This window comes from Solanum verrucosum, unplaced genomic scaffold (genome assembly GCF_900185275.1).
Source record: "Solanum verrucosum unplaced genomic scaffold, falcon-dt-bn FXZP01000176.1, whole genome shotgun sequence".
Lineage (NCBI taxonomy): Eukaryota > Viridiplantae > Streptophyta > Magnoliopsida > Solanales > Solanaceae > Solanum > Solanum verrucosum.
In genome coordinates, this window is record NW_026020412.1 from 3,064,123 (window position 1) to 3,076,846 (window position 12,724).

At 39.3% G+C, this 12,724-nt stretch overlaps 1 protein-coding gene across 1 annotated transcript; it reads right to left on the reverse strand.

Moving 5' to 3' along the window:
* Window positions 1–633: 633 nt before the first annotated feature.
* On the reverse strand, window positions 634–12,294 carry LOC125840718 (protein THYLAKOID ASSEMBLY 8-like, chloroplastic). The gene is made up of 3 exons (XM_049519685.1): window positions 11,935–12,294; window positions 10,564–10,950; window positions 634–720 (listed from the first exon to the last, which is right to left on the reverse strand). Exons 1-3 carry the CDS (start codon window positions 12,253–12,255, stop codon window positions 691–693), a joined length of 738 nt encoding a protein of 245 aa, XP_049375642.1. The 5' UTR covers window positions 12,256–12,294; the 3' UTR covers window positions 634–690.
* Between the last annotated feature and the right edge of the window lie 430 nt (window positions 12,295–12,724).

The following is a 12,724-nucleotide window of genomic DNA, read 5'->3' on the forward strand; positions in this document are numbered from 1 at the left end:
TGGGAAAACCCCTAGGCAATTGTTCACATAAAAGCACAAGCTATTACTAAGTTGATGAAGAACACTGCAAATTCTTGTATGATTGTTACAACTTTGATTGCCACGATGGTGTTTGTTGCTGGCTTCACTGTGCCAGGCGATAATAACGGTGTTGATGGTATTCCAATATTATTTCAATAGATTTATGGTCTTTGTCATATGAAATGCAGTAGCACTATTCAGCTCAATCGTTTCCATCATTATGTTCTTGTCCATTCCCACATCTCACCATGCTGAAGATGATTTTCTTGTGTCATTGCCTGCCAAGTTATTGTTTGGACTCACGATGTTGCTTGTCTCGATACTTTAGCATGCTCTTGGCTTTTGCAACAACCTTCTTTTTAGTCTATTGATCATACAGATTGGGAGCCAAAGCTCATTGCTGCTTGTGTTGGTGTTTCTGTAGCTTTTTAAAGAGTCAAGAGTAACAAATCCTTTCTATACAGGAGTTGGGAATGCTATAATCACAAAACATTCCTATGCATCCATGTACCTAAAAACAAGTAATTGACAACCTAGTGTCTACATGCGGATGAACAACAATAGCCTACCGTGCTTCTTGCTTTCCAATAGTTTATACGTCTCTAAATGCCGCAAAAGGTCGCACGGGAAGGGTAGTACTCGTAAGCTGTTGTATATCATTTCAAGAATTCAGACAAGGTCGATCAACCTGCGCTTGAACTAGGGACAGGAAAAAGAAAGTAAAGTAAGCTTCAATCAGATAAAGTACATAAAAGTAACAATTTTGCAAGGAAATTTTCAATTTCAAGTTACTGGATTGATGCAGCAGTACACTTGTTAGTCTTTCACATTTGTAGGGCGAGTGCTCAACTTGGTCTTTATTTCCATTTACATTTCTCTTACCGTTATTTCAGACTTCTCAAACTTCAGGTGAAGGCATATCAAACGAGAAAACAAGGAACTTCTATCTAGTTTAACAAAACTAAATAGTCGTCTCTTTAAGTTTTTGACATTCCCAAAACCTCTCTCTTTCTGACTATTCAACCCAACGGGGACTGGTGCAGGGAAGACTGGGCTGAAAGGGAGGAAGAGAGGCCTGGGCGGAGCTTGGTTAGGAGAGTGCAACATGTCAAGTTAGGGGAGGAGAGTGTGTGTGGTTAGAAAACTGCTTCTTAAGGGAAACAAATTTAGAGGGTAAAGTGGGAACAAACAAGCACTTTGTTGACATAATGTGATTTAGCGGTACCATAAAAAGGAATTGTATGGGAGGTCCCTCTGAAACCTACTGGAACTATGAAGTTTCAATATTTTTCAAATAAAGAATAGAGGTACATTCAGTATCGTTAAACTAGAATATGTTTTTCAAATAAAAAGGGAGGTCCATTCTGTATAGTTAAACTAGAATTGAGATACTAGTAGTACTGCCAAATATGACCTTCCAGGCACATTAGAAACTATCAATTATCATCAATTCAAACTGATGGATTCTATGACAAATCACTTTGAACAACGAAATTTCCACCTTAAAGGACTACTCTCTCTCCTTATCTAAAAGAAGAAAAAAAAGAACAGGAATGCTCTTTCTAAGATCTGCCTAATTATCAGATGTTCAAATTCTTCATGTCCCTAATGCCCCCTGCAAAAGGTACAAATATTGTGCAAGGCAATTTCAAGTTCTACTAGAGAAGCAGCAGTTTACCATTGTATCTTAAGATTCTTTCAGATAACATTAAGTCCGGAACCATGTAAAGCTAAATGAAACCAGTTTCTTGCAGCTACTAGTGTCAACTGTGCCTCAATAAGTTGAGGTCAGTTATACGAATCATCTATATCTATTGTCTTCTATTCTAACACATAATATTCCAATACTCAATAAATTAAAGTGTTTTTAAATCCTACATTTGTCCTTATGCTAACATAAGAATCTCAAAACTTAGTGAAGACACTTCTGCCAAACACGAGGCTTAATGTAAGTGTCAACCACAACGACTTGGCACTATTCCCGACATTGTCATTGCCTATATATCCTTTGTGACCAATTATATATTGCTCTCACCTAAGTTCGCATAAAGTGAGCATAGCATCCTAGAGATTTAACAATTGTATCACTTGGGGGCATTTGGCATTATTATATGCGTTTGATTAGTCTTACATGACAATATCTGATATAATGATTACTTGTATTGTGTGTTGTACAAGCCAATTGATTTAGTTGATACTGTTATACCGTTTGTGAGGACCATGTATGTTGGTCTAATAAATCCCGAGTATCCATAAGGGGCCATGTGGTTCGGTTTAATAGATTATTTGGAATACACACGGCCCATAGATTAAAATAATCAGTCTAAAGAGCTTGACCCCGAGGGCCTACGGTTGAATATATGCTGCGATTGACTTGTACCTACTTGATGTTTCATTAAAGTACTGGAAAATATATATTTTTATGTTGTTGCTTCCATGCATTATTTTACAGATTGCTCTATGAGGTATATGACAGAGGGTTGATGGTCTTGATGGGCTTTAGGCTCACCCTTGTTAATTTTATGTTCTCTGTAGATCCTTCCACTTGTTCGATTATTGGTCAATTGTGATAATGTGATAAATATTGGAGAAGAATATTATTGAATTGTGTCTCTACATTATTCATTGAGACCCTATTTATAGATACTATACAAGACTCCTTTTCCAACTAGGACACTAAATTACAGTCATTTTTCAAGTAGGATTCTATATACTATTCATATTCCTACTCTTATTCTAACACTCCCCCTCAAGTTGGTGCATACATGTCATATGTACTGAGCTTGTTAGAGATGCAATTAATACGAGGAGCAGTGAGGAACTTGGTAAAGATATTTGTAAGAAAACTGCCAAGGACTGCTTTGGACGTGTGGGCGATCTCAGTTGAAAGGGAACAAACTGAAAAATTGTCGGAAACTGGTTTAAAATATATGGGTCATCTCGAAATCAAGAGACCAGCAGATTTTGAACAAGAAAGCCATCAAAAAACAGGCCAGAACAGGCTCACGCACCGGAGCGTGGTCAGATCTCGTCAAAGGTGATGATCTCCTCGGCGGCGCGTGGGACGATCCACTGCGAAGCCGGTTGTGGTTTGGTCACAGGGAGACACTTTACCTCTAGGAGGTGTTGGTTTATGCACACACTTACGAAAAGTGAAATTACGTAATTCATATCTGAGGAGTCACCGAAAAGACGCATGGTGCTACTGAACACTGATTTGAGAAAGTAGTACGCAAAGATGCACGGTGCTACACAAATCAGATATGAGAAAGTAGTCACCGGAAAGATGCACAACGCTACACAAATCAGATATGAGAAAGTAGTCACCAGAAAGATACACGGTGCTACACAGATCAGATATGAGAAAGTAGTCACCAAAAAGATACGCGATGTTATGCAAATCGAAGATGAGAAAGTAGTCACCGAAAAAATGCACGGTGATACACAAATCGAATAATGAATGGTGCTACATAAATTAGATCTAAAACGCCACCGGAAAGAAGCACGGTGCTACTTTCTGTCCGAGATGCTTCTCAAAAATCAGTCCTTCTCAGCATGATTATTTTTCATGCATATAGTATTGCCCCAACTTTTGCTAACATAATTATTGGCCATACGGGCAGCTATATGAGTTATAACCACCCGCCGACTACGGGTGCTCTTTTTTATTCTCTACCAGGATCGTAGAGGCTTTGATACCATATAAGAAATATTGGAGAAAAATATTATTGAATTGTCTCTACATTATTATATTGAGACCCTATTTATAGACACTACATTAGACTCATTTTTCAACGAGGACACTACATTCCAATCCTTTTCCAAGTAGAATTCTATATACTATTCTTGTTCCTACTACTATTCCAACAGATAGTGCTCAAGACCTTATCAGAGTTCACTTAAGGTGAGAATCCACAACAGCCATGTTGGCACTTCAAGCTAGTTATTTCATTTTGTTTACTTTCCTGTTGTAACCAAGGCTATGTAATCTGAGTCTAAGCAGCGCTCCTTGACTGTTGATTTTAAGATATCAATGACTTAAACTTGTACTTTTGGATCTACTCAGCTTTTCATCAGAATTATTAGACTTTATTACTTTGCATTTCAAATATTCTGCTCAACTTTGAAAATGAGTTGTGGTGGCAAAGGACGTAGTGGTTCTTAAGGTGCCATTCGTAGCCACCAGATTTGGATCTTGAGAAACTTGGTATTAGTGTTTAGGCTTTAGATTCTTGTGAGTTAAGGAGCAGTGTACTAGTAGACTCTTATTTATAGATATGTTGTTGACAATATCTATAAACACCTTCTTCCTTCCTTTTGTCTCATGCGATAGATTTTGAAGTAAGCTCTAATCCTTGAATGTCTTTATGACATATGGTGAATACGAGATAGTCCCTGTAGGATCAAATGAGGAACCACCAGTGCAGGCTATGCCTAGGGCAAGTAAGCTCGACTACTCAGATTACTCAACCTAGAACCACAACTGCTAAGGTTACCGGAGGTAGGCCCCCAACTGTTGGGTGAGCTAGACCAATGCAGCTTTTGATACTTAAGGCACAGGATATTCCCGTACAGATCACAGTTCTTAGTCCTACCATTACTCTTCCAGTTAATGTAGTATGTGAGAGTGAGACCCATGTTGCTCAGACTCTTTACAAATGTCGGTGGGCGCGTGTCGAATCCTCCAAAAATAATGCATTTCTAAAGGATCTGACACAGGTGCAGCAATATTTTTGGAGTGACCCAGCAACATAGTGTGAGAATATTGAACGTTTTGGAATCTTATTCTCCTAGACCAATTGAGCTGCCAGTGCCACCAGCTGTTACATGCTACTATTGGTGCTCAGAGTCCTACTGTTATTCCTTAGAACAGTAGCCTAACACCCTAACCTAGCAACTGAGACTGCAATCCTTGTTCCTATTATGGCTTCCCAACCTATGATACTGATGGGTAGAGCGGGGCCTTCTACTATTGTTGGAGATGATATGGTGAGGAAGATGGAGTCTTTCTGAAATTCTTCCTCCCAGAGTTTGATAACACTTCAGCCAATACTACGGCTCAGAAGTTCATAAAGAAGTGTAAGAAGATACCTTTTACCATGGGTATTAGAGACACACATGGAATAGCCTGTACTACTTTTCCACTATTTGGTATAGCTGAGTCTTGGTGGGTCTCCTATCAGAGGGGCAGGCCAGCTGGATCTCCACAGCTCACTTGGAGTGAGTTTTTGGCCTTGTTCATGGAGAAGTTCATTCCCTAGAGTTAGCGTGATAAGAGGTAGTGCTAGTTTGAGCAAATAGAGCAAGGAGCTATGACTATGGTTGAGTATGATGTTATTTTAACTAATTTGTCTCACTATACACTTGATCCCTACTTGCTGATGAGTTACGTTACTGTATCCGAGTTATGTTAGTGATTGAAAGCCACAATAGTACATATGTAGATGCTGGGGATGTTGCCACCCGAGTAGATGCAATGTAGACTCATGAGGATGCTGAGAGAAATAGGAAGAGGGCTCGTCATCTTGTACCTACTAAGAGTACTCTAAATGAGGACAGGGGTGGTCATAGTCAAGGCTTCTAGATCAGTCCAGTTAGCTGCACTTCCTCTTTGAGCACTCCAGCTCATCAGGGGCAATAACAGCATTAGAGAAGTGGTGGTTCATCAACCTACACTTGCAGGTCCTGTAGCAAGGTACATTATGGCCAATGTAAGAAGATGGGAGGCAAAGAGTATTTTACTTGCAGTGGGTTGAGACTTTATGCTAGATATTGCTCGGGGGGTGATACAGCTAAGACTTCAACAAGACCACATGGTTCTTAAGCAACTGTTCGGACCCAGTTCAGTTAGCCAGGACTATTACGCTACTCATGTATTAGCAGATAGGGAGCTCAGGAAGAGGAGACCTCCCCAGTGTTTAGATAGGTCAAACAAGATGCAGATGCATCCAATGCAGTGGTTACAGGTATACTTTCCATATGTTCTCATGATACTTTCGCACTTATAGGTACGGGATCTACTTATTTGAATACAACATCATACCCCATGTAATCCCACACGTGGGGCATGGGGATTTACTTATTCATATGTATCACTATATTTTGCTTCGTACTTGGGTAGAGATCTTCTTATACTTGATGTTCCATTTGCTGTCTTGACCCCAATGGGGGAGTCCATTAGAGTGGACAGGGTCTATCGCAATTGTGCAATTTCCATTGAGAGGGTAAACAATGCATTCGATCTTATGATCCTAGAGATGATGTAACAGACTAATCAAGGGAAAACAGATGTTAAACTAAAATAAGTCAAAAGCAATAATTGGGGCAACCCCAACTTATTGGTTTTGGCTTAAAAGCACTTAACTTAAAAGGTACTCTGAAATTTGTCAAACACTCTAAAATGCTGAAAAAAACTTGAAAGCAGTTTTTTTTTTTTTTTTTTTTTTTTTTTTTTTTTGAGAAGGTAACATTTGTATTTCTATTTCCAAAAAATCAAAACCTGCCACAACATGTTACAGATTCCTAATTACAGATTAAAGAGAGTATAACAGAAGATCTTCAATCCTATGACAAAATTTACAAAAATTACAGGGATCCTAAGACATTCATAACTGATTCTAGATCTTCCATATACTCCTGTTTACACCAAAAATGAAACAACACAAGACAATTCATCTTCATCTTCTGAATAGTGTTGCTCTTGTTCTGATGACATCTAAGGTTCCTTTCTTTCCACGTTGACCACCAAATACAAGCTGGGATGATTTTCCATCTCTCCCTATGTCCTGAGATGTTGGCATAACTACTCCATATCTTCAGGGTTTGGGTTACTCTCCTTGGCATCACCCATTTCAGTTCTTTTTTATTGATGAAGAGGTCCCACAGTTGGTTGGTTATCCTACAGTGAAGAAACAGGTGAGTCACCGTCTCAGCCTTTTCCCCACATAGGAAACATCTAGGGCTCAATTGGATACCCCTCTTCATGAGATTTTCCTGAGTCAAAACAGCCTGTTTAGCAAGTAGCCAAGTAAAACAAGACACTTTGTAGGGAATTTTGGCTTTCCAAATCATTTTCCAGGGTCACCCATTAATCTGGGTATTGAAAGGGTTGAACTTTTTGTAAGCCCCCTTGACACTGAATCTTCCTTGCTTGTGATCCTTCCATTCCAGGCAGTCTTGGACAGTGTTTCCTCCTCTGAATTGTTCCAGAGTTCTGTAGAATTCTACTACTCTCTGGATCTCCCAATCATTGAAGGGTCTTCTAAAGCTCAGATTCCATCCTTGGTTTGACCAAACCTCTGCCACAGTAGCCCTCTGTTGTTGGTTGAGGATGAACACATCAGGGAAGAGTGTTTTTAAGGGACCTTGTTCCAGCCAGCTATCTTCCCAAAATGAGACCTTCACACCATTTCCAATTTTGATTTTGCAATTCCCTCTAAGTTTTGGCCATAGGTTCCTTATGGTTCTCCAAAGGCTAGTTCCATAAGTGTTGGTCACCATGCTAGTTGACCAAAGAGAATAAAGATCACCCTTAGCATCCTGAGTTGTTCTTTATTGGCATCACAAAATATGAGAGTATCATCTGCGTATTGTAAATGGGTGATCTCCAGTTCGCACCCCACTCTGTTTGATATTTTGAATCCCTTTAACCAAAGGTTCTCTCGAGCAGTTTTCAGCATATCACTTAGCCCTTCCATTGCAATGATGAATAGAAAAGGTGATAGAGGGTCACCTTGCCTTAGGCCTCTTTGAGCAGAGAAGAAGCCTGTAGGTGAGCCATTGATAAGAACTGAGTATTTGACAGTTTGAATGCAACATTTCATCCATCTTAGCCATCTACCACCAAAACCTCTTTTATCAAGAGTTTCCCACAAAAACTGCCAATTTAAGTGATCATATGCCTTCTGTATGTCCAACTTGCAGAGAATTCCTGGAGCATTGCTTCTGGTTCTAGAATCCACACACTCGTTTGCCATGAGGATGGCATCCATTATTTGCCTACCTTTAATGAAGGCCAACTGTTGAGTGTCCACTAGTTTATGCATCACCTTTTTGAGTCTCTCAGTAAGAAGCTTAGAAATGATCTTGTAAACACTACCAATTAGGCTGATTGGTCTGAAGTCAGTAAGTTCCTTTGCACCTATCTTTTTGGGAATCAAGGCAACATAAGTTGAGTTGAAGCTTTTCTCAAAAACACATCTCTCATGGAAATTCTTAACATCATTGATAACTTCTCCTCCTATGACTTCCCAACAGTGCGTAAAGAAAGCCATGGTATAACCATCAAGCCCAGGTGCCTTGTCTCCGGCACAAAGCTTTACACTCTCCCATATCTCTTGGTCCTCGAATTCCTTTTGAAGCATAAGATTATCTTCTTCAGAAATTATTTGTCCTCCCCTGCAATTGCCTGAGGGTCTCCAGGTCTCAGTTTCAGTGTACAATTCCCGATAGAAATCCACTATCGCTTTCTTTATAACTTCAGGACTCTTGACTGCTTCCCCATTCACATTTAACTCATCAATAGAGTTATACCTTTTGTGTGCATTGGCAGTTCTATGGAAGAATTTAGTGTTATTGTCACCTTGCTTCAACCAATTAACCCTTGACCTTTGTCTCCATGATATCTCCTCATACTTGGCAATGTTCTCGAACTCTAGGAGAAGTTCAGCCTTTGAGTGTATCTCCTCCACATTGAGAATTCTCTGGTCCTGTGTTTCCTCAAGTTCAGCAAGTTGACTGAGAATACTCTGTTTTTGCAAGGTTAGATTACCCTGACCAGACTTGCTCCAGTCCCTTAGTTTGTTTTTTAAAGCCTTTAGTTTGAAAGCTAGAATAAAGTCAGGTCTTCCTTCACATGTCAAGGAAGTCCACCACTCCTTGACCCTTTCCAAGAAACCCTCTGTGTGTAACCACCAATTTTCGAATTTGAAGTAAGATTTCGCAGGCTCCCAGTTCCCACATTGCAACATAATCGGAGTGTGATCAGATGTTACTTTCGGTAGAACTGATTGCTTAATGTTTTTGAAGCCTTCATCCCATTCATTAGACACTAGGAATCTGTCTAATCTAGCTGCAACATCATGTCTGTCCCCTTTCCTCCAAGTATATTTACCACCTGCTAGTTGAGGGTCCAGCAGATTCAGGTCCATAATGAATTCAGAAAAATCGTTCATTGCTTTTGATATTCTGCCACAGTTCTTCTTCTCTGAAGGATATCTAACTGTGTTAAAGTCTCCACAAACCACCCAGGGCCCATTGACCAGACCTCTCGCTGATCCAACCTCCCACCAGACTTCTTCTCTTTCTTCTCTATTGTTAGGAGCATAGACACCGGTCAGGAGCCAGGTGAATTCTTGATTCTTGCCTGTAAACTGGCATGATATAGAATAGGCTCCTACACTGCTGATAGCTCCCTCCCAGACTTTCCCATCCCATAGAATTAGAATGCCCCCTCTAGTCCCACTAGCTTCAAGTTGGCAGAACTTTACTCCTCTATTAGCCCACAAATCTTTTACAATGTTACTGATATCCCCCTCAATCTTAGTTTCTTGGAAGCAATACACATCTGCTTTCCATTCATGAATTAGATTCTTGATAACACACCTCTTGTTTGCCTGGTTAAGGCCTCTCACATTCCATGTGATTATCTTCACTGTCATTGGGAACTTGGAGCGGTATATCCCCCTTTGCTTCTTGTGCCATTGCTTCTGAAATTGCTTCCACACTCTAAGCTTTTCAATTCTTTAGACCCTTTTATTATTGGTGTTGCTTTACTGGTGTTTGCCCCGTTATCTTTGTTGATTTTCCTCATACCGTCAATCTTCATGAATAATGATAAAGCTTCATCTTTACACCCCTTGATGTCCACTCCAAATTCCTTGGCCAGTTTGTTTATGTTCTGATGGATCCAGATAGGGACGTCAAATTCTGGATCATCCCCTTCTTCTGGGCTGAGTTGATTTAGCGGCACGGCTTCTTCAAACGGAATCAAACTGGTACTGACTACTTCAGTGCTTTGAGGGTTGCTTCCTTGTATGCATGTGCTGGCCTGCTGCCAGAGAATCTCAGAGGTATCTACAATATTCCCCATCGCTGTTTCTGGTCCTCTCTTCTCCTTCAAAATTTCTACCTCTCTCAAAGATAACCCTTGCGCTGTTACGAGCTCTTCTGCCTGATGAGGAGTAGTGGAGGAAGAGGTAATTAAGTTAGCCTCTAATTCCACCACAAATGGGTCCAACAAAAGAGAACTCTCAAGGGTTACCTGTCAACTTCAATTTTTGTTTGGACCTTATCCTAAGTTTCATCTACCAGAAGAATCATGTATGGGATAACATTTGCCACATAATGCTACCCCCCCCCCCCCTTCCCTTTTTCATGTGGTGATAGTGTGTTTATAAATGAACATGGATTTCAGCATGACATAAGAAGTTACAAAATATTTTTATCAAGAGGAATTAAAAAAGAACTTGAGAGACTTGTCCCAAATCAAGACTTATAGTGCAAAGTAAAAAGAACATATTAAAAAGTCCGGAATCAACTTACATTGGTACTTTCAATTTCTTTTAGAAATTTCTCTGGATAGTCAATATAGTTGGCGCATTCATTCTTTACTCTAACCACAAGCTCTTTCTCTTCAGCCTTTTCAAGGTTCCTTATCAAAATACTCATAGTCAACTTATCTGGGCAGAATCCAGATATCTTCATCAGTTTATACATTTCCATTGCCTTCTCTATGAGATCTACTCTAAAGTACGCCCCAATCAGCTCAGTATAGGTTCTGCTATCTGGTTGCAGACCTTCTTTTATCATGTGCACAAATAGTTGTTCAGCCATTTCAATGAACTTGTTTTTTCCCAGCATCATTATCATACTGTTGAACAGAGATAAATCTGGCGTGTACCACTCCTCGTTCCTGACAAAGTTGAACACCTGAGGTTTCGGATAAAATGCACATTTAAGATAAAATGAAGAGAAGTATTAAGGGGAAAGGAAGTCATTCTGGAAGATCTGTGAATCCCTCCAACTTATATTAAAACTCTCCAAGGTCCGCCTCGTGCTGATCCAAGTCGAAAGAGATAAATTGAACAAGTATGGTCATCCCTTGTTAGGATGTACTATTAAACTTAAATTGGGGTTATTGCTAAAGTTGTTTCCCGGTGGACTAAGTTTTCATGATAGGCAGGAAGAGTAAACACCACTGGAAAGAAAGAGCTATATATTGGTCCCTTTGTCCATATCGAAGTATGGAATTTTGAAGATACAATCAGTCTAGTCTGTATCTTCAAAGTTCAAATATATAGGGTCAGTGTGTTTGGTATGGAGGAAAACATGTTCCGGAAAATGTTTTGCAATTTTCCTTTGTTTGGTTGATCAAAATGCTTGGAAAACATTTTCTCTACGAAAACAAACTCCTTAAAAATTAGGAATATGACTTCCCTAATGAAAGTAGGAAAGTAAGTTGCATAAGTGACATTCCAAGTTTATCGTCTCCTTCCCACCCACCCCATGATCCTCCCCCCACCTGAACCCCCACTCCCCATCCCTATCCGCCTCCCTGACGTTTTGCTAAATAACACGGAATAATATTTTTTTAACATTACCAAACATTAGAAAATAAGTAAGAGACCACTTATTTTCCAAGAAAACATTTTCGAGGACATACCAAACACACCCAAACGGTTTGTCTCCATCATGATCACATTTGAAGTTGGGTTGTGTTAAAGTTCGAATTCTAGACACAACAAATTGAGAAGTAATTCTATCTACTACACTTCACTGTACTTAAACAGCCATAAACTTCAAATGAGACGCCTTTAGGCACGTTACACTACTTTTTGCAATTTATGCTACTTGTTCAATCAAACTCTAAAAAAAATTGAGTGAGAAGAGCAGAAAAGAGAAGTTGAAAAATACCTTTAGAGCCAAGTGAACTTCATTTTGCCTTTGCAATTCATTCAAAGTGTCTAATACATCAGCCTTCAATAACCTACCAAGTTTGTTTTTCAACATCTCCTCTAATTTGTCAGCTGATTTTGCTAATTTCACAGACTGTACAGCTTGTATTGCCTCTGAGGACAAAACCCTTGACCTCCACATAGGTTTTCTTGGTCCATTTCTCAACCCACACACAGTTTTCTCAATTTTCTTTGAAAAAAAACTATTGAGTTGTCTTCTTGAAATTTGAACTTCTTTCAGAAACCCCATTTCACACAATTGAATTCCAAAGGAACCCATTAAGGGTGAACGATAACTCCAGGAACTGTTGAGCTTTACTTAGATGTTAATATCGTTGAAATTTCGCAATTTTTTGAATTCTTGAAAACTCCAAACGGAACTCTTGCATACCTACTCACCCGGCCCCAAAAAAAAAGGAGAAGAATTACACGTTTTTTCATCAAATCAAATAACAAAGGATATCATATGACCCTTTGGGTCTTTTGGATCCTTTGACCATAAAAGTATTTATTTTACTTGGAAAAAGTATAAATATACTTTAACTATCATAAATGGTATGTCTACCTTACATTATACTTTAAGGTTATAAGGACATTTTTACACAAATTACATAGTGTAAAGAGTTAGTTACATTATATTCTTACTCTTTTTCAAATTATAAAAATCCCTTAAATTTGGTGCAATTCGGATACATCTCAAAATGTCTTGATACATCGCGTCTCAGCTTTCGATACATCCTTCAATGTTC